Source organism: Vidua macroura, chromosome Z (assembly GCF_024509145.1).
Source record: "Vidua macroura isolate BioBank_ID:100142 chromosome Z, ASM2450914v1, whole genome shotgun sequence".
Classification (NCBI taxonomy): Eukaryota; Metazoa; Chordata; class Aves; order Passeriformes; family Viduidae; genus Vidua; species Vidua macroura.
The window spans coordinates 82,590,200-82,611,668 of record NC_071611.1 but is presented as its reverse complement, the minus strand read 5'-3'; the positions used below and the strand labels follow the sequence as shown (position 1 = coordinate 82,611,668).

Here is a 21,469-nt window from a genome sequence, read left to right as displayed (position 1 = left end):
CGGCGCTCCGCTCCCGGCCCGGCCGCGTCCCCTCGCACCGCGCCGCGGGGTCCTTCCCCTCCGCCGGCTCTTAGCTGCCCGCTCCGCGCCGGGCGGCGCGGTGACGCCATCGGCGCGCGCGGGCGGGCGGCGGAGGCCCCCGCGCACGTGTCTCCAAGGCGACGGGCGGCGGCCATGAGGCGGCCGAACGTGCTGATCACCGGTGGGCACCGGGGCACCGGGACAGCGGGACAGCGGGGAACAGGGGCACCGGGACAGCGGGGAACAGGGGCAGCGGGACACCGGGACAGCGGGGAACAGGGGCACCGGGACAGCGGGGAACAGGGGCACCGGGACACCGAGGAACAGGGACAGCGGGACAGCGGGGCAGCGGGGACAGCGGGACAGCGGGGAACAGGGGCACCGGGACAGCGGGGAACAGGGACACCGGGACAGCGGGGAACAGGGACACCGGGACACCGGGACAGCGGGGAACAGGGGCACCGGGACAGCGGGGAACAGGGACAGCGGGACAGCGGGGAACAGGGACACCGGGACACCGGGACAGCGGGGAACAGGGGCACCGGGACACCGGGACAGCGGGGAACAGGGACAGCGGGACAGCGGGGAACAGGGGCACCGGGACAGCGGGGAACAGGGGCACCGGGACAGCGGGGAACAGGGGCACCGGGACACCGGGACAGCGGGGAACAGGGGCACCGGGACACCGGGACAGCGGGGAACAGGGGCAGCGGGGCACCGGGGAACAGGGGCACCGGGACAGCGGGGAACAGGGGCACCGGGGAACAGGGGCACCGGGGAACCGGGACAGCAGGGAACAGGGGCAGCGGGACAGCGGGGACAGCGGGGCACCGGGCGGCAGAGCGGGGCAGGGGGACAGCGGGGGGAACCGGGAGCCCCGGGGGCAGCGGGCCGGGGCCCGGGGTCCCGTCGCAGCCCCGGGTGCTGCGGGTCCCGGCCCGGGCCGGTCCAGCCGCGGGCGGCAGGCTCGCTGCTCTGGGCCGTGGGGTCGCGGCCCGCGGTGGCTCCGCGGCTCCTCCTTGGCCCGGGGGGTTCCGGCGAGAGGAGATCTCCGTGCGGTCGTGAGCGAGGTTCCGGCGCACAGGCCGAGCTCCCTGCCCCTCCCGCCGTCTCGCTCGCCCGTTTCTCCTTGTCCCTTCTGCCCCTTTCCGCCCCACGAGCTCTCCGATGTGGGCTGTCGCGGGTTCCAGGTCACTGGCAGGGGCTCCCCCCTTACCTCTGGCTGCGTGTTCCTTCTCCAGGCACGCCGGGAGTCGGGAAAACCACGCTGGGAAAGGAGCTGGCCTCTAGAGCTGGGCTCAGCTACGTCAACGTGGGCGACCTGGCCAAGGAAGGTGCTGTGCCACAGCAGGCACGGGCTCTGCTGGGCTGCCTCGGGCACTGGGAGCCCCTGCACACCTGCCCGGGGCAGGAGAAGGCTCCAGGCAGAGCTCAGAGCCATTCCAGGGCCAGGAGAGGGGCTGGGGACAAGGGGTGGAGGGACAGGAGCCAGGGAATGGCTCCCAGTGCCAGAGGGCAGGGCTGGGTGGGAGATTGGGAATTCCTGGCTGGGCTGGAGTTGCCAGAGCAGCTGTGGCTGCCCCTGGATCCCTGGCAGTGCCCAAGGCCAGGCTGGAGCACGTGGGGCAGTGGAGGTGTGGCACTGGGTGGGCTCTGAGGTCCCTTCCAGCCCAAACCAGCCCGTGGTTCTGTGAATTGGGTGAATTTTTACCTCGCCAGCCGTGCCTCTAGCAGCATACGTGGTGCTAAGTGATAAATAAACTACAAACATACCCTCCCGTGGGTTTGTAAACCAAGGGCTCCCTGCCCCGGGCTCTGCCTTTGGCTGCCACCTCCCGGGGCAGAAGCAGAAATGCCAATGGGTCCTGGTGCCCAGCAAACACCTGGAATTCCCTGTGCTGCAGGACAGCTGTACGAGGGCTTCGACGAGGAGTACGACTGCCCCATCCTGGATGAGGACAGGGTGAGTGCTGGGCTCTGCAGTGCAGGGGAGCCTCTGGCTTCTGCCTGTGCTGCACCAGGTGAGCCCTCTGTGTGTGTGTGTGTGTGTGTGTGCACGTGAGCTCTGTGTGTGTGCGTGTGTGTGTGCAGGTGAGCTCTGTGTGTGTGTGTGTGTGTGCAGGTGAGCTCTGTGTCTGTGTGTGTGTGTGTGTGTGTGTGTGCAGGTGAGCTCTGTGTGTGTGTGTGTGTGTGTGTGTGCAGGTGAGCTCTGTGTGTGTGTGTGTGTGTGTGTGTGCAGGTGAGCTCTGTGTGTGTGTGTGTGTGTGTCTGTGTGTGTGTGCAGGTGAGCTCTGTGTGTGTGTGTGTGTGTGTGTGTGTGTGCAGGTGAGCTCTGTGTGTGTGTGTGTGTGTGTGTGTGCAGGTGAGCTCTGTGTGTGTGTGTGTGTGTGTGTGTGCAGGTGAGCTCTGTGTGTGTGTGTGTGTGTGTGTGTGCAGGTGAGCTCTGTGTGTGTGTGTGTGTGTGTGTGCAGGTGAGCTCTGTGTGTGTGTGTGTGTGTGTGTGTGCAGGTGAGCTCTGTGTGTGTGTGTGTGTGTGTGTGTGCAGGTGAGCTCTGTGTGTGTGTGTGTGTGTGTGTGTGTGTGTGTGCAGGTGAGCTCTGTGTGTGTGTGTGTGTGTGTGTGTGTGCAGGTGAGCTCTGTGTGTGTGTGTGTGTGTGTGTGTGTGCAGGTGAGCTCTGTGTGTGTGTGTGTGTGTGTGTGTGTGTGTGTGCAGGTGAGCTCTGTGTCTGTGTGTGTGTGTGTGTGTGTGTGCAGGTGAGCTCTGTGTGTGTGTGTGTGTGTGTGTGTGTGCAGGTGAGCTCTGTGTGTGTGTGTGTGTGTGTGTGTGTGTGCAGGTGAGCCCTCTGTGTGTGTGTGTGTGTGTGTGTGTGTATGTGCAGGTGAGCTCTGTGTGTGTGTGTGTGTGTGTGTGTGTGCAGGTGAGCTCTGTGTCTGTGTGTGTGTGTGTGTGTGTGTGCAGGTGAGCTGTGTGTGTGTGTGTGTGTGTGTGTGTGCAGGTGAGCTCTGTGTGTGTGTGTGTGTGTGTGTGTGCAGGTGAGCCCTGTGTGTGTGTGTGTGTGTGTGTGTGTGTGTGCAGGTGAGCTGTGTGTGTTTGTGTGTCTGTGTGTCTGTGTGTCTGTGTGTGTGCAGGTGAGCTCTGTGTGTGTGTGTGTGTGTGTGTGTGTGCAGGTGAGCTGTGTCTGTGTGTGTGTGTGTGTGTGTGCAGGTGAGCTCTGTGTGTGTGTGTGTGTGTGTGTGTGTGCAGGTGAGCTCTGTGTGTGTGTGTGTGCAGGTGAGCTCTGTGTGTGTGTGTGTGCAGGTGAGCTCTGTGTGTGTGTGTGTGTGTGTGTGTGTGCAGGTGAGCTGTGTCTGTGTGTGTGTGTGTGTGTGTGCAGGTGAGCTCTGTGTGTGTGTGTGTGTGTGTGTGCAGGTGAGCTCTGTGTGTGTGTGTGTGTGTGTGTGTGCAGGTGAGCCCTGTGTGTGTGTGTCTGTGTGTGTGTGTGTGCAGGTGAGCTCTGTGTGTGTGTGTGTGTGTGTGTGTGTGCAGGTGAGCTGTGTCTGTGTGTGTGTGTGTGTGTGTGCAGGTGAGCTCTGTGTGTGTGTGTGTGTGTGTGTGTGCAGGTGAGCCCTGTGTGTGTGTGTCTGTGTGTGTGTGTGTGCAGGTGAGCTCTGTGTGTGTGTGTGTGTGTGTGCAGGTGAGCTGTGTCTGTGTGTGTGTGTGTGTGTGTGCAGGTGAGCTCTGTGTGTGTGTGTGTGTGTGTGTGTGCAGGTGAGCTCTGTGTGTGTGTGTGTGTGTGTGTGTGTGCAGGTGAGCTCTGTGTGTGTGTGTGTGTGTGTGTGTGTGTGCAGGTGAGCTCTCTGTGTGTGTGTGTGTGTGTGTGTGTGTGCAGGTGAGCCCTGTGTGTGTGTGTGTGTGTGTGTGTGCAGGTGAGCTCTGTGTGTGTGTGTGTGTGTGTGTGTGTGTGTGCAGGTGAGCTCTGTGTGTGTGTGTGTGTGTGTGTGTGCAGGTGAGCTCTGTGTGTGTGTGTGTGTGTGTGTGTGTGCAGGTGAGCTCTGTGTGTGTGTGTGTGTGTGTGTGTGTGTGTGTGCAGGTGAGCTCTGTGTGTGTGTGTGTGTGTGTGTGTGTGCAGGTGAGCTCTGTGTGTGTGTGTGTGTGTGTGTGTGTGTGCAGGTGAGCTCTGTGTGTGTGTGTGTGTGTGTGTGTGTGTGCAGGTGAGCTGTGTCTGTGTGTGTGTGTGTGTGTGTGCAGGTGAGCTCTGTGTGTGTGTGTGTGTGTGTGTGCAGGTGAGCTCTGTGTGTGTGTGTGTGTGTGTGTGTGCAGGTGAGCCCTGTGTGTGTGTGTGTGTGTGTGTGTGTGTGTGCAGGTGAGCTCTGTGTGTGTGTGTGTGTGTGTGTGTGTGTGTGTGCAGGTGAGCTCTGTGTGTGTGTGTGTGTGTGTGCAGGTGAGCTCTGTGTGTGTGTGTGTGTGTGTGTGTGCAGGTGAGCTCTGTGTGTCTGTGTGTCTGTGTGTGTGCAGGTGAGCCCTGTGTGTGTGTGTGTGTGTGTGTGCAGGTGAGCTCTGTGTGTGTGTGTGTGTGTGTGTGTGCAGGTGAGCTCTGTGTGTGTGTGTGTGTGTGCGCAGGTGAGCTCTGTGTGTGTGTGTGTGTGCAGGTGAGCTGTGTGTGTGTGTGTGTGTGTGCAGGTGAGCTGTGTGTGTGTGTGCAGGTGAGCTCTGTGTGTGTGTGTGTGTGTGTGTGTGCAGGTGAGCTGTGTGTGTGTGTGTGTGTGTGTGTGCAGGTGAGCTGTGTGTGTGTGTGTGTGTGTGTGTGCAGGTGAGGTGTATGTGTGTGTGTGTGTGTGTGTGTGTGTGCAGGTGAGCTCTGTGTGTGTGTGTGTGTGTGTGTGTGTGTGTGCAGGTGAGCTCTGTGTGTGTGTGTGTGTGCAGGTGAGCTCTGTGTGTGTGTGTGTGTGTGTGTGTGTGTGTGCAGGTGAGCTCTGTGTGTGTGTGTGTGTGCAGGTGAGCTCTGTGTGTGTGTGTGTGTGTGTGTGTGCAGGTGAGCCCTCTGTGTGTGTGTGTGTGTGTGTGTGCAGGTGAGCTCTGTGTGTGTGTGTGTGTGTGTGTGCAGGTGAGCTGTGTGTGTTTGTGTGTCTGTGTGTGTGTGTGTGTGCAGGTGAGCTGTGTGTGTGTGTGGGTGTGTGCAGGTGAGCTCTGTGTGTGTGTGTGTGTGTGTGTGTGCAGGTGAGCTGTGTGTGTGTGTGTGTGTGTGTGTGCAGGTGAGCTCTGTGTGTGTGTGTGTGTGTGTGCAGGTGAGCTGTGTGTGTTTGTGTGTCTGTGTGTCTGTGTGTCTGTGTGTGTGCAGGTGAGCTCTGTGTGTGTGTGTGTGTGTGTGTGCAGGTGAGCTCTGTGTGTGTGTGTGTGTGTGTGCAGGTGAGCTCTGTGTGTGTGTGTGTGTGTGTGTGTGTGTGCAGGTGAGCTCTGTGTGTGTGTGTGTGTGCAGGTGAGCCCTCTGTGTGTGTGTGTGTGTGTGTGTGTGCAGGTGAGCTCTGTGTGTGTGTGTGTGTGCAGGTGAGGTGTATGTGTGTGTGTGTGTGTGTGTGTGTGTGCAGGTGAGCTGTGTGTGTGTGTTTGTGTGTCTGTGTGTCTGTGTGTGTGCAGGTGAGCCCCTCTCTGTGTGTGCAGTGCAGGTGAGCCTCTCTCTCTCTGTCTGGGCAGCACCAGCTGAGCCCCTGTGTGGCTCTGCGGGCAGGTGAGCCCCTCTGTGTGTGCGCAGCACCAGGTGAGCCCCGTGTGTCCCCGTGCAGGTGGTGGATGAGCTGGAGGCCAGGATGAGCGAGGGCGGGGTGATTGTGGATTACCACGGCTGCGACTTCTTCCCCGAGCGCTGGTTCCACGTCGTGTTCGTGCTGCGCACCGACAGCTCCTGCCTGTACCAGCGCCTGGAGAGCAGGTGTGTCCTCCAGGGCAGGGCTGCTCTGCTCTGCTCTGCTCTCTGGGTGCTGCTCTGCTCTCAGGGTCAGCTGCTGAGACCCCAGCATGTCAAAGTGCCCCAGCCCGGCAGCCAAAGAAGAGGTCAGGAGTGTGTGAGGCCGAGTTCTCAAGGCTGTTTATTTCTCCTTGTCTGTAACATTCTCTCTCTGACCTGCCGAGCTCTGCCTGGTACAGAAGCCATGGCAGCCTGCCTCTGCCTCGGGCTGCTCCCACATGATAAACTCAAAATTACGTGTGGGATGTTTACAGATCTGTGCCAATGCCCACCACCCATGTTAGACAGTGAATCTCTGCCTTAAACCAACAGAAAAGTGTCACCATCACACCAGGGCATGGAGGGCAAGGAGAAAGGAAAGAAGGCCAGGACACACCAGATTCCTCCATCTTGTACCCATGAATCACATTCTAAAAACCCCAAAATTCTGCTTTTCCACCCTGTATCAATTCCCCTATTACACTACTCAAACCCTTTTGGCTGTAATTCCTCATACAGATTTGGCAGTTTTTCCCACAGGCTAAAATCAAAGCCACAGGTGTTTTTGACTTGGTGCCAAGGTCCCCGAGCCCCCTGCCAGGGTCTGGAGCCAGCCAGGGCAGCCTGAGGGATGTGCTGGGCTCCGACACTGTGGGACTGCCCTGACCCCAAGAACGCCTCCTGAGCCCTGCTCTGTGCCTCACGCTGTCTCTTGGTGCTCTTTCTCCAGGGGCTACACGGGCAAGAAGCTGCAGGACAACATTCAGTGTGAAATTTTTCAGACTCTGTATGAGGAAGCTGTGCTGTCCTATAAAAAGGAGATTGTACACCAGCTACCCAGCAACACCCCAGAGGACCTGGAGAGAAATTTGGATCAGATTGTGCAGTGGATTGAGCAATGGATGAAGGACAACAACTGACTTTTGGTGAAACAGTACCTGCTGGGTCTCTTCCTGGGAGGGAGGGTGCAATGAAGGGTGTTGGTAATTGCTGTGCTGCAGGTGAACGTGGATTTTGCTGTAACTGGCTGGGGAGTAGAAGAAGGGTCAGAGCAGGCAGGTAGTGAGGGTTTGTGACAGCACCCCAGAGGCCACAGCAGGGCTGAGACAAGTGACTGAAAGGATGGCAGTGAGCAGTGCTCAGTAACTGAGAATTCTTTAGACCTTACAGTTAAAGCCAAGCCGTGAATTCCCTGTGAGAAAACTGTAAAATCCCGATAACAGGTGGCAGTTGAGGCACTTTTGATTTCCAGAGTGTGGAACAGTGTCCTGGCAAGGAGTTGGTTTGATGCTGAGTTGTGGGACTAAAACTTGCTGTGCTCCACTGTGGCCTTGGGCATGTGAGGATAATGCAGAGTGAGAGGATTTGGAGCAGGGTAAGGTGGGTCCTTTGCTTTGGAGGGAAAAGAAGTGATGTGAGAGTTGTTTTTAAATGATTGCATTGAGCTTTGGAGATTCCTTCATGTGTAACGAAACCGGCTATGTGAGCACCGGTCTGGGGTGTTGAACAATAAACTTTATTTTTTTCCTTTTTTCTCTGTCTTCCCCATCTCCTGTCCTCTCGGGGTCTGTGTGTCGAGGTGACCCCAAGAGTGTAAAACTCCTTGTTCTTCTCCCAGCCCTGCAGCCAAATGCACGAGTCTGAATGCACAGGGTCGGCTTCTCAAGGTTGTTTCTTTTCTCTTCTCTAGAACATTCTTTCTCTGACCTGCTGAGCTCTGTCCAGCAGCTCGGCCATGGCATTCTGTCTGCCCTCAGGGCAGTGTTCACATTTTATACCAAAAACTCCGTGTGCTGTGGTTACAATAACGTGCCAATGTCTGTCATTGATGTTGGACAGTTAAACCAATAGAAAAGTGTCACCAGCACAGCAAGACATGGAGGGCAAGGAGAAGGAGAAGAAGGCCAGGACACGCCCAAATCCCTCCATCTTGTACCCCCTCAACCCCATTCTAAAAACCCCAAAATTCTACCTTTTCACCCTGTGTTAATTCAACTACCACACTACTCAAACCCTTGTGGTTTGTAATTCCTCACACAGAGTTGGCAGTTTTTTCCACAGGGTAAAATGGAAGCCACAGGTGTTTTTGACTTTGTGCCAAGGTCTGTGAGCCTCCTGCCAGGGTCTGGAGACAGCCAGGGCAGCCAGAGGGGTGTCCTGGACTCTGACACTGTCCCAGTCATGGGCTGTATACACCTCTGTGAGATTGCCCTTGTCGGGACAGACCCTCAGGGATCCTGAGCGTGGTCACAGACAGAGCAGGGATCTGTTGTGGCTGCTGTGAGAGCCTGGGCCCCAGGGGCAGGGCTGCACAAGGAAGAGGAAACCTTTCCTCAGAGAAAAGCTGCCTGGAAGGAAAGCCTTGTGAGAGATCCTGTAGGAAGTACTTGCTTATAAACCCTTTATCTCCATGAGTTTGGCTAGTAAAACAACTTTTTTTTTTGAAAATTCTGTTGGGAAGAGTGTGGTTGTTACAGCTTTATTTTTTATTACAAATTTGCTATTGGCTTTTTTTTTTTTTTTTTTTTTTTTTTTTTTTTTTTTTTTTTTGGTGACACTTGTGGAACAATGCTGTAACAGAAATGTGTTGCTGTCGAGCAGGACGGGAACAGAGAACTCCAGATCAGAAGGCAAAGAAAATGAGCTCTGATTTATTTCAAATATACCGCTCTATATATAGAGAACATCGAGAAGATTAATTTCATTGGTCTTAGAGTAAAAACATGTCACACCATTGGTGTGCAGTGAATGACGCACAGTAGCAGAACATATCTATAAACAATGTGAATAACAAGATAGATTAGAGAATTATTTACATTCTTTCCCAACTGTTTCCCAGGCTCTTGCCTGGTTAGAAAACCTTTCTCTTTCTCTCTGACTGAGCTGAGAATATCCACAGAAATGTGATGATATTATAAACCAAAATGGTGAAAAATAGTGTGTTTCCTTGGAGAATTGGGCCCGGGCATTGTGGCAGCTGGGGCAGAGGTTGGCCGAGAGAAGGAAGCAGGCGGGGGGTGATGTGCGGGGTGCCTAATTTCACTAATTTCAACTAAAGACCAAATCAGACTTTTGAATATTTACCTACAAATATTTAGCTTTAGGTACTGCCTTTAGGAAGATCTTAAGCTGACCTAAAGTAGGAATCCAAGCAGTGCCGCTCAGTTTCACAGACACTGAGGACAGCCCCAGCCCGGGAGAGCAGCGGAGCCACCTCGGGCCGCCGATAAAAACCGGGAACGAGCGAACGAGCCAACCCCTCCTCCGAGCAGCCCGCGGGCCGCTCCCGGAGCCGCCCCGGGGCGGGACCGGCTCCGCCGGCTGCGGGCGCGCAGGTGGGTCGGGGGCTCGGGCGGGTCCCCGAGGGGGGTGTCCCCCCAGGCAGTGTCCCCAGGGTGTCCCCAGGGTGTCCCCCCCGCCCCGGGCCGGGGTCGCACCGCGGGCGGCAGCGGCGATTTCGGCAGCCCCGGCTCCCGCAGCGTTTCCCTCTCGGGGCTCGTCCTGCTGCGGCAAACACGGAGCTTTCCTGGTTTTCCAGATAAAATCCGGGCTTGCGGGAGGCGCTGTTCGCCGGTAGGTGAGGGGCCCTCAGTCAGGAAAAAAAAAAAAACAAACCCAAACCAGCCAAAAACCCGGAAAAAAAGCCAGGAGGAGAAGATGGAGGAAGCAGAAGAGGATGACATGACGTGTGGAGACTTGGGAAACGGACTTGGGAGAAGACCGGGAGGTGTTTATGAAGGGGAGAACTTACAAAATTCCTATTCAGTTAGATCTAGGAAGGGATCTGGAAAGACTTGTCATTCCCCCTTGTCAGCAAAGGTAGCGGAAGAAAGCGGTGCTGCAGCTCTTCCTGCTCCGAAACGGAACAGCTTTTTCGATGGATCCCTCAAAAAGCCTGCCTGTAGTTCCACACGGCAGAATAGCTGTGGTAAGACTAATTTGGAAGTTAATTATTCACCACACGAAAAGTTCCCGCTAGTGAAAGTGAGCCGTTCCGCTGCCTCACAAGGTGCCACCGAGTTTAATTCAAACCACTTGCCAAAATCCCTGGAGGGCTCGGTGCCTGCTGGCATCCTCCAGCCTCCTCCCAGAACGTGAGCAGCAGAGTCGCTTCTCGGTGCTCAGGGCGGTGACCATTCTTCGTGTGAAATGCCCCGTTTTAAGGCTTTTAATTCTGCATTTGAAAGCGACGTTTATCAGACAGCGTGCTGCGGCGGGCGTACCTGCACAGGTCCGGCTGTGTCTGTGAAACTGAGCGGCGCTGCTTGGTCAGCTAAAATCTTCCTAAAGACAGTATCTAAACCTAAATATTTGTAGCTAAATATTCAAAATCTGATTTGCTCTTTAGTTGAAATTAGTGAATTGGCTTACGTTAGGGGTTAGGAAGTAGTTTTTAGAACCTGCATTGGTATTCATCTTCCTTTTTTATGTGAAGGCAATGCTGCTGTAAAAACAACCAAGTGTAGGCAGTGCTGTTCATTACAGTCCGGCTGCTTTCCTGTCAATTTTTAATATTTTGACTGAAGTATTTCTGTGTAACTTGGTTATTTTTCTCCTTTAAACAATTCCCTATTATCCTTTCCACAGTAATCTGAGCTATCTCTGTCTCCTGAAAATTGCCCCTATTTCTAAATAGTTCCAGCTGTTGTTTTAAATGTGGATGTTGAAAAGTTACAATCAGAAAATAATCTAAACAATTAATTTTTTTAAATCAAGATGGCAATTTTGTTGGCTTTATTTTAAATGAAGTTATAAAATGTTTGCCTTTATATCTCTTTACAACACACGTTTTCCCCCTACTTCACTTCTTTAACTGTGAAGCAACATGTTTGGAGCTTGTATTGATGTGTTTCCTAAATCTGTTTATCAGCTCCACAAGGAAAAAAACCCCACAACACAAAGATGGAAATTCACCTTTGTATGTTACCTGTTTTCAGGGTAAAATCCTCACTTTTTTTTTTTTTTTTCCCTTTAAATGTTACAGTGTCTTATCATTTAATATCCTCCATTGATCCTACAGAATCAAATACTGAAGTGTCAAATGGAGAACTAAAGCAACAACTTCGGGAAGCTCTGGAGGTTGGTAACAGTGCCCAGGGTGCTGCTCTCCAAATCTGCATTTCCCTCCCTTGTAGCAAGAGGATCGTGGCATCCTGAGAGACTTGGGTGCACCCAGGTTCTTGGAGAAACATAAAATTAAATTTTATGTCAGGAAATCTCAGTGTGAGGTGTACTTTATATTCTGGGGGGTTTGTTCGTTTGTGGGTTTTTTTGGGGGGGGGCAGAGAAAATATTTTTAAAGATGGAGAGAATATTGAAGGTACTGTTGTACTTTTCTAGCAGATGTTTTATTAGGCTTTGGGGCTTGAAAATCTGTGGTGTAAACAATCTTTGGATTTTTGGTCTGCGTGTTTGTTGAAAGGTAATTAGTTAACAGTACGTTTTGATTTTAGTGTGGTTAAATGTGTTGAGGTGTTGGCATCACAGCCAGCTGACTTCAGCTGTAAAAATACACCTTCCATCTGCACTGTGCTCTTTAACCTCAGGTGAGCCCATGAAAAGACATCACGCAGGTAAAAGAGAGGTTTGTTTTTTGAGGAGGGGAAGTTTACATTGGTTTTACAGCCGAATCTTAACAGGATCCCCGTGGCTTTTACTCAGTGTATCTACTTTGTTTTACTTCAGGAACTTGAAATTTTGAAAGTTGAGCTTGAAGCATCTCAAAGACAGCTTGAAGGAAAAGATGAAGCCCTGAGAATCCTGCAGAGCATGGTAGGAGCTGTTCAGAAATCTCTTGGTGGTAACAAGGAAAACAGAGGAAATCTTCTGCAACTCCTCATCAAAACCTCAACAACATTAAGGCCTTCCCAGGGCTGCAATTTAAATCACTGAGTCTGCAGCTGTCTACAGACTTGCCTCTATAATTTACTGGAACTAGTCTGTTATTTAAGAAGACTTTAGTGTCATAGCAATTCTTATAATTTTATCTTTGACAGTCCTTGACGATTTATCTGCTAAAGATAAAATTAAGGCCTTTTTCCAGTCCCTTATATTGAAGATTTAGGCAGTGCTTGGAATCCTGCTGCAAAGCATGAGTGTTTCAAGGTCAGTGCTCCATCTGCTGCCCTAGAGGACAGCGTGCCTTAAATGTCAGGTTGTTCTTTTGTTCACCGTTTGTCGTATTTTTATTCTCTTTCACAACAAATTCTGCGGAAATCAGTTTCTGGAATTTAGCCTACTTACATAACCCATTTCTATTTGTGTGGTTTCTACCATCACCTATTTTATTTTCACCTATTTGTAGCAAGTTAGGCCTGGGTCAGAGCTTAGGTGTGCTGCAACCCCATTTTTTGAGGCATCATTTCCTGCGTGGGCCCTGAGGAAGACACGATCTCAAGCTGAATGATGCTGCACTGTCAGCAGCAGAGGTTATGGGCTTGAAACCCAAAAAGTTTGTTAGGCAAGTTAGACTTGAGATCAGAACCCTCTGGGGCTCACGAGGAGGCTGCTGGTGTTTGCAGCTCTGCACTCCGCTGTTTAACTATGAATGTGAAACTGAAAATTAACTCAATTTAATCACAGTATTTGACAGAGCTGCATTTTGGGTTTTGGTTTGGTTGTTTGTTAATTTTGCAGGCAGTATTTGATAAAGCCACAAGCCATACAAAAGCAATGCTTCAGAAAACTGAGGAAGAAAAGAGGACTCTAGAGAAGGTAAGTGTGGGTGTTCCCTTCACCCACAGAGAGAAGCCTGTGGCTGTTAAAAAGGGGTTATCAGACTGCTTATTGAAATCAGTGCATACCTGACATCAGTTCCAGGGGGTTTGTAAAAGCAATTCCTTTTAGTAGAAAGGGAAATATTCGTTTATCTCTCTTGGCCTAGGCCTTTTCATGCTATAATAATAACACTGGAAAAGTGCCAGAGCTCCTCCTGTACTTTGAGGTGGTGTTGGTTGAGGGTTTCATTTGCTCAGAGCGAGCTGCACAGCTCCTCAGGGACTCAGCTGAGGCTGCCCAAGGACTCTGAGGAACTTGGGGTGCCCAGTTTTAGGAGGGGAGGAGGAGGAAGGTGGTGTTGAGCTCCCTTTCAAACTTGAGTTTTTTGCTTTGTTCCTCCTGCTGCTGTGCTGTTCCACATCATGGGAGTGGGACAGGGAGCTGGGACGGCGTGGGTTTGTCTTTGTTGGAGCCCTCTGGCAGCAATCTCTGAAAAGAGATTGCAGTCCATAGGCCAGTGGTGCAGAAACTTTGGTGTCTGGCACCAAATTTGTTATTGGCAGTGTCACAGACTGTCGCTGGTCACGGAGATCTCTGCCAAAGCCAGCACCCCCAGCATCCTTCTGAGAGGAACCCTGAAATGAGCTGCTGCAAGTTTGTTTTGTTTCCACAGGAAATAAGTATTTTGCAGTGGGAAATTGAATTTGATCAGGACAGATTTAAAAACATAGAAGACACCTGGACAGAAAAATATGACAGGTATTTGGCTTACACTGTGTATCACTGGGGTTTTTGTTTGATTTTTTTTAAAATTTCACTGAGTGCTCTGTGTCATTTGTTCTGTTCCAAACTTGCTTCCTCAGGTTCTTTGGGGGTTTTGTATTTTCCCGATTCCCTTCCAAATTCTGGAAGATTTTGATTTTTTCACACTAATCACATTTGTATTTTTCAATTAAAACTTCTAGATGTATTGTCCTGATTTCTTTTTTCTTTTTTGGGGTGTCTGTAGGCTGGCTTTGCTAGGCTGAGTTTTTTTTTTTTTAATCATATGATGTTAGCCAGCTGGGATTGATTATCCTTTTTTACCTCAACTGTAGATGAGGGAGAGAAAATAATGGTATAGGCATGCGTGTGGAAATATAATTTCCTGGTTAATCATTTATTTATTGTTTGGCACTGTAGGTCTGGGCATGAGTTCAGGTAAAATGCAGTGCTTTAGAAAGAGGCTGATCAAGAGGTTCTTTGTTAAATAGGAGTCACTCTGGGTGGACAGCAGGTGTGGTTGGGCAAGAAGAATGTGCCAGAGGCACTAAACTAATTATACATAACAAAACCTTGGGAAATGGAACCAGCAGGCTCACTCATGCACCTGTAGAAATTGTATCTCTGGAGTCTGCCCATCAGAGCTGTCATTCTCCTTATTTGTTATTTTCATTGCTGTTGTTTTTACAATTCAGAATGTGCTTTTATTTAAATATGTTTCAGGTTCAAATCAAAGAATAAGCCAGAAGTTTACAAACTGTTCCACAGACACATTTGTCAAGGGATGCCTCTTGAAAGGCCCTCTGGCTTTCCTGACTGAGTAGGTTGGAAATGTAGCTGTGCAGTTTGGAGCCACAAAAAAAGTGCTGGTGGCTGATGGAAGGCACAGACATAGCTTCAGAAAGCTGACAGCCAGGGGCCCAGCCTGCTTTGCACAACATCTCATATTTTTCTGATAGTTTTCTGACATCTGAGGGCATTTTCCCTTGGTTTTATTCCAAGTGAAATAATTCAGACTAGGCTGCATTTACAGGCAGCTGAGGAGATGCACCAAATAAATTGTATTGCTTTGACATTTGGGATGTCAGATTGCCACTGTTCTGTGCAAGAGGGAAATACTTCAAGGAAAAATGCATTATCAGTGTGTATTGTGTGCTCTCACGTTGCAACACCTGAAGGCACAGCTGTTCCTGAAAACAGAACTCAGACTACAGGAAGTTTACAGACCAGACCTGTCGCTCCTCTAATATCACTTTTGTTCCTTCAAGGAAATAGGAAATTTCTAGCAAGTGTTTCAGAGGTTCATAATTACCAATTTCTTTGCAGTTCTAATGGAAATGTGGCACTTAAACTCATCTCTTGTTAAAGCTGTGGGCACTGCCTACTTGTACATGGAGGTTTGTTTTTTTAAAATTTATATCTAGTACTCCTTTCACTTTTGAATTTTTTTTATTCCGTCTTTCAAGTAATCCTAATTTAAATTTTCAGAAATATTAGATACCATGTTTTAACAGGTTACTTTTTAAAATTACTGAGTGCCCACTTAAAAACGTTTTTAAAAAATATAGTAAAGCCATTTTCCTACTTCTACAGGATATACTGTGAAAATGCAGCTCTTAAGGAAGCGTTGAAACTGAGGACAGAAGAAGTTAAAACACTTAAAGCTGAAAATGCAAGTAAGCCAGCGGCAGCTATTCCTCTGAATACACTGTTTTTCAGGAATAAATCAGGTTTTAGCTGCGATGGAAGATTCCTGTGAGGATCAGTGTCTTGTTCACATATCTTAGTGGATATGCACAAGCCTGGGAATTAAACTGGAAAGCAGCCAGGGCAGCCACTGGATCAGGGGACTCAGGTCCCTTTCCTTTATTTATTTTAGCCTTCCAAAAAGCTTTAACAGAGCTGACTGAAATCGTGGCTTGCCCAGTGTTGTGCTGTTCTAAGTGAGAGGCTGCCTGACTTTCCAGTGTGCAAGGAGAGGAGCGCTCAGTCCTGAGGCAGAGCAATACAGGACATGGTCTCTCTCTAACTGGGCTGTTACTTCTGGGAGAACACAGAAGGAGAAACACCTGGGATATGAGTATCTACTTCTGCACTCTCATCTTGATCCCAGACTGATGCTTGAACTGTGAAACCGCCTCACTTGGGTGTAGCTGAACTCAGAAATTAAGAAATCGGAGCAGGAGATATTTGTAATCTCTTTGTTTTGCTTTGTAGTCCTGAACCAGCAGTGCTTGGAACTCCTGGCAATGCTAGATGTGAAACAACAGAAAGTTTTTCAGGAGAACATGTTGTTGAACAGAAGTGACATCACTGATTTTACAGGTCTTGAAGTAAGTATTGCCTGCGTGCTTTTCCAAATGGCTGCCTCAGAGATATGTTTGTGTACAAAGTACACTGAGAAAATTCATTGCTCATTACATATCCCTTTATCTGAACCCATTTTTTAGCTAATTAGCACGTGCCTTTGCGTGCCTGTTAATCAGTTTTCTTCCTCCTGGTCCACCTTGCAAAGAAAGATCAGGCAGAAGGAGGCATCAGGCTATTTTTCACAAGCTTTGAAGCTTATTTTTATTCTCCCTAGCACGTGAGCCCTGCTTGCTCGTGCTTTGTCGAGCCCAGCAGTGTCCCAGCGAGGGCTGCAGGGTGTGGCACACCCGCCTGTCGGGTTTTGCCTGAAAGCACAGCTCTCCCTGTGAGTCAGGAGCCTCCGCCTCCCGGGTCCGGCCGGGTTTTTGCTGGCACCTCTGAGAGCAGATCCTGACTCTGAAAAACACCAGTCACTTGGGTTTTTTTAAATCTTAAAAGTTTATTAGTAATAGAACAGTTATTTAAAAATAGTAATAGAATTAGAGTAATAAAAATTTGGACAGTGAGGATTAGGACATTAGGAGACAATAAAAAGCGAAGAATTTCGGATGTCCAGGTGTTTTTGGGCACTGAGCTGCCAAAAACACACCTTGTGAACAAAGGAACAACCCTTAAAAGCAACAACAGCCTGTTGCATATTCATATATCTCATACATGATGCATAAATTCCTTGCAAATTAAGAATTTTCCTGGTTTTTGTCAGCTTCTTCCCCTTAATCCTGGTGGTTCCATAAAGGGGAGAGAAGGTGGAAGGATGTTTGTCTTTTCTGATAAGGAGGCTGTAACTCTTCAGGTTTCCTGTCGCTGTTATCTCTGTCTGAAGAGTTTCTTGATTATCTCATCCCTTTCTTGAGCTAGTAAAATATCTTACATCTCATAGTTTCTATTTTAACATTACGTTATAACCTAAAACTGTATTTAACACACTACTTAAAAAGGATCAGCACAGTATTACAAAATAACCTTCTGTAATACATACAGTATTCAATTTAATATTTGCAAAGAGCCAATCATAAACACACGTTTTTCACGCTGACCTCTGGTTTGCTTTGGGTTTTCAGCTGGCAGTGCTGGGAGCCTGCACCTGCAGTCCTGCTGAGGGGCAGCCCTGTCCCTGTGCCAAGGTGGCAGCTCTCACTCGGAAGCAGCTCCTTCGTCTCAAGCAAGAGGTGACAGGGCCTGGCAGGGTGGGGACGAGGAGGGGGTGCTCCTGCACCAGTCCAAACAAAGCCAGAAACACCCAGACACTGCCCTCACAAACTCTCACAACCACAGTGGATCTCAGAAAAGTTTGTTTCTGATGCTTCTAACGCCATCATTTTTGCTGGTAGAAAAAAAAAATTGTAATTATATCTACTCAGCTGTACTAGTTTTAAAAAAAATAATTTTGCATTATTTTTCCTTCTCCCCATATTTTTTAGTCTGAAAAAAGAGAGCACGCCCTAAGTGTGCGCCCTCCATGAGTGTGCACACTGTGCATGTGGACTGGCACTGAACCTTTCCCTTCCTTCCTGGCAGTGCATTTCACCCCTCCCTTGTTGGCATCAGCACCCACAGCCCGCTCACTCAGCTAGGGCAGCAGGCTGATCTCGCTGGGAAATACCTATTTACCTCACACCTTAATCAGTGATGTGAATTCCAGGCTCCTATTTTTTTTTTCTATTTAGTAAAATTGTGTGGATTTAGAATTTTTCTTCTAATCTGTATTTGACTCTGCCAGTGTGGTAGCCGTCCTTGCAGAACTTCCAGCTGACTAACTGGTTTTGAGAGTAGGTGCTGGCCTGTCCCTTATGATCCCTGATAGGGATTCCAATCTCTTGTTCCTTTTTCTCCTGGCCCGGCTGTGATGGGACATTATTTCTCTCCTTGAGCTCTTGTACCCGTGCAGAGATAAATAAATACACAGAGATGATTGTGTAGGTGGCTGGGGGTGTGAACATGTGCCGACAGTGAAGAGTAAGGACTTCAATACACGTTTCAAAATACATTTCTTTACACCTCAGGAAAACCCTTTGGTCCCTGCTGCTTCCTTGATTATATTTACTTGCAAGCTGCCTGTGTCTTGAACATTCACTTCAAATCTGTTTTGCTTCCAAGTGAGCTAATGCGCTGTAAACTTTCCCCGAATTAAAACCAGACGGAAGCTCTGAGGAAGAGTAAGGACGAAGCGTACGTGACGGCGGACGCCTTCAGAGTTGCGTTCGAGCAGCAGCTGATGCAGAGGAAGGAGCAGGCCCTGAGGCTGGCAGAAGCGATGACCGTGAAGAAGGAAAGCAGATTTGCGAGCTGGAGGCGTCGCGCTGGTAGCTGGGCAGGCAGCGTGCCTGGGGCTGGCTGGCACGGGGGCGAGCCGGGCTCCTCTGGCGGCGCCAGCCGTGTGCTGCTGGCCCAGCTGCTGCCCAGGGCCTCGGGGCTGCAGCTGGGGAAAGCTGGCACGGGGCTGACAGCAGCCGCGCTGTCCTTTGGGGATTCTTTTTGGGTTTTTTTTGGTTTTTTTTTTTTTTTTCAAATGAGCTCCGTGGAAGGGTTGGGGAAAGGGAAGAAATGCAAAAAAAAAAAAAAGTATAGCTGCAGCTGTTTTTAGCTCCAAGGGGGGTCTTGAGCAACCTGGTCTAGTGGAAGGTGTGGAACAAGATGAGCTTCAAGGTCTCTTCTAAGCCAGGCCACTCCATAATTGACTGGAGTACTAAACTTCTTTTTTTTTTTTCCTTTAACATTTTTAGCCTTTTATTATGCACGCGTATCAATATTTGTGTTTATTCGTGTTCTTACACTAATGCAGAGTTACAAAGCCCTGTGTAAAAAGGGGAAGAATTCCAATCTGCAAAGTAGGAATGATTCTAATAATATTTTACTCTTAAAAAAAAAAATAAAGGGATAGAGAGAAGTATTTAAGTGCTTACATCATGGCCAGAACCACTGCAGAGTTTAGGAACGGCACAATATATTTGTTTTGAGCACTGGCCAGGAGCTGCCAGGCTTAGAAGGGTGGTGTGTCTCCCAGGTTCCTTGGGCACTCCTGGGGTGTAGCACTAGGACAGCACAACCTTGAGTGTCTGTTTCCCCTATACCGCCACCATTCCTTCCAGGCTCCATCACCTGGTGCATCTCTTCCATAATTTTAGTGTATTTCACTATTTCTGGAAGTCTTACAAACTTGTAGGTGGCCTGTGTCGGAGAATCTTTGGCTTTTTTAGGCTGCTTACTGTTTGAAAACAAACTGCCACGAGCTGTTGTTTAACTGGAGCGTCAGAAAAGTGTGTTTTCCGCAGAGCGAAAAGAATCCTCAGTTTGCCCGCGTGTAAGGTCTGCGTGGCGTCTGCGGGACAGCGGGACGCTGCCGTGTCCCGTGCCGCGGGAGACGCTGCAGCTCCTAATGCCCTTTTCTCTGGGGTCGCTCAGATCCAGGTTTAGGAGCGCCTGCTTCACCCCGAAGTCGCCTTCCCCTTCCCGCGCCGTTCCGCAGCCGACGCGCTTCTGTTTTCCGCAGAGCCTGCCAAGTTGGAGGCCAGCAGGAGCGGCCTGGGGCGGAGGCTGCGCGGGCTGCTGTCGCCGGACGGGGACCGCGGGAAGGTGCAGGGGCTGGACGGTGCCCAGGAGGCCCTGAGGACGCTGGTGGAGCTGGTCAGTGCGCGGCTCGCCTGCCCTCGGCGCGGCGCGGGCCCCGCGCTGACCGCGGCCCGCTCTCCTTTCTCTTTGGCGCAGGTGAACGACAAGGAGGAGGCCCTGGCGCACCAGCGCAAGGTCAGCTACATGCTGGCCCGGGCGGCGGACGGGGGGCACGCGGCCGGGCGGCGTTGGCTCGCAGCCCCGCGGCCCCCGGCCGGCCCCGGCCCTGCCCCGAGCCCTGCCAGGCCGCGCTCCTGGCCCCCAGCGCTCGCCTGAGCGGAAACGGCAAAACGGAGTTGGCAAAATCGCGGAAAACGCGTGTTTTGTGACTGGTTTTTCCGCCAAATGTTGCAATGAATATTACGTGTGTAACGTTGGAAAGTTGTGCTGTATCAATTCTCTCTTTTTAGGTTATAACACAATGTTAAAATAGAAACTATACTATGTAAAATACTTTATAACTAGCTCAAGAAAGAGATGGGATAATCAAGGAATTCTTCGCACAAGGATAACAATTACAGAAACCCCTAAATTTTCCAGAGGAGAGGAATTTATGGCTTTCCTTATCAACAAAAATTAACTTCTTCAAGCCTGAGACTCGAAGGCGCCTGGGGATTAACAGAAACTTTTTGACAAGTACCAGACGAATTTCTTGTTTTAAATGAAATATATGCATAATCATGAAGTGTTTTGTATATGCAACAGGCTCTTGCTTTTAAGGTGATTCCTTTGTTCACAAGGCATGCTTGTCGTGGCTTAAGGGCCCGAGAGCATCCGGACGTCCGTAATTCTTTGCTTTTTATTGTCTTGTGATTGTCCTAACTCTAAATTTTTATTACTCTAATTGTATTACTATTTTTGTAACCATTTTATTATTATTATTAAACTTTAAAAATTTTAAAAACCAAGTGATTGGCGTTTTTCACAAAAATGACCTAAGCATTTATATTTTAGCTTGCAGAGTTATGCATTGAATTTTAAGCTTTTACTTAAGGAAACCTCTGCTTGGTAGAAAGGGCATAGGAAAATGCAAAATCCTGAAGCTTCTTGCATAAAGAACAATACCAGAAGAAGCAAAGAACCCAGATAAAGAAGCTCCTCTGTCTCCAAGCCCATCAAGACTGACAGACGTACTCAGATAACAGCAAAGGACCAAAAGCGCACGCGCAGAGGGGAAAAGTTCAAAAGTTCAATCATGAGGAAGACCACAATCTTCAGCCTCAGGACCACCAAGAGACCCCCGTACGACCACCACAGCAAACCAGGCGTGCCCAGAAGGGCGTGGACTCATTTAGCATGAGAGGCGAGGACAGGCGGGGCCAGGGGTTGAATGTGCATGAAAAAGTTGTGCAATGTATTGCATATGGAACAGCTTTGGGAATAAAGGTGTGGGTCACACTGAGGCTCGGGGCACAGGTTTTTGGAGAGCGATCTCACCTGTGCCTGGTGCTGACATACATACCCACTGCATAACTACCCCAGGCTGTGGGGGCTGTTTATTTATTTACTCCGCGTATCGCCTCAGAGGGGCGGCGCCGCGGGGCGGCTCCGTGGAAGAGAAGGTTCTGGAAACAGCAGGAGCGGCGGCGTTGCGGTGGGGCTGAGGGCGCAGCGGGGCGGGAGGTGGGCTCCGTCTCCTGAGGCGGGAGCGGCCACGGCACCGGCTCCACCGGGGAGCGGCCTGCTGCCTGCCCTGGGCCTTCCCCGGAGTGACAGCGACGTCACTGGGGTGTGATGTCACCGGAATGGGCACGGGCAGGGCTGATGGAGCAGTAGTGACGTCACTGTGGGACGTGTGATGTCACCAGAACGGGCAGGGCCTGAGGGGGTTGATGGTGCGGCAGTGACGTCACTGTGGGAGGTGTGACGTCACCGGACCTGGGCGGGAGGGGCGCCCCCTGCCGGAGGGGTACGGGACACAGCGGGGGGGTGTGGCCTGCACGGGAGGCTCCGCCCCTTTCCCAGAGGCCCCGCCCCCCGGGGGCTCAGGCTAGTCGGCGACTCCGCCCTCCTGCAGTGCCAATCACGAACACGACCACGCCCATTTAGCAGTGCCGCGCCCCCTCGCG

The 21,469-nt window shown here is 50.6% G+C and overlaps 2 protein-coding genes across 8 annotated transcripts; both read left to right on the top strand.

The window, feature by feature from the left end:
- The first annotated feature begins 117 nt into the window (after positions 1-117).
- AK6 (adenylate kinase 6) lies at positions 118-7,475 on the top strand. Its single transcript, XM_054002556.1, has 5 exons — positions 118-202; positions 1,263-1,355; positions 1,926-1,984; positions 5,782-5,927; positions 6,673-7,475. Exons 1-5 carry the CDS (start codon positions 175-177, stop codon positions 6,860-6,862), a joined length of 516 nt encoding a protein of 171 aa, XP_053858531.1. The 5' UTR covers positions 118-174; the 3' UTR covers positions 6,863-7,475.
- Positions 7,476-8,793: 1,318 nt separating this feature from the next.
- On the top strand, positions 8,794-19,989 carry CCDC125 (coiled-coil domain containing 125). 7 transcript variants are annotated; one of them, XM_054002530.1, is made up of 11 exons: positions 8,795-9,277; positions 9,481-9,870; positions 10,963-11,021; positions 11,628-11,714; positions 12,579-12,656; positions 13,333-13,418; positions 15,015-15,097; positions 15,639-15,754; positions 16,853-16,960; positions 17,929-18,094; positions 19,194-19,989. In XM_054002530.1, exons 2-11 carry the CDS (start codon positions 9,600-9,602, stop codon positions 19,727-19,729), a joined length of 1,590 nt encoding a protein of 529 aa, XP_053858505.1. In that variant the 5' UTR covers positions 8,795-9,277; positions 9,481-9,599; the 3' UTR covers positions 19,730-19,989. The 7 variants fall into 7 exon arrangements, 6 of the variants coding, with proteins under 6 accessions (XP_053858505.1, XP_053858507.1, XP_053858508.1 ...); XM_054002532.1 differs by having other exon boundaries at positions 8,795-9,669; positions 9,757-9,870; XM_054002534.1 differs by having other exon boundaries at positions 8,796-9,870; positions 19,282-19,415; positions 19,497-19,989.
- The last annotated feature ends 1,480 nt before the right edge of the window (positions 19,990-21,469 follow it).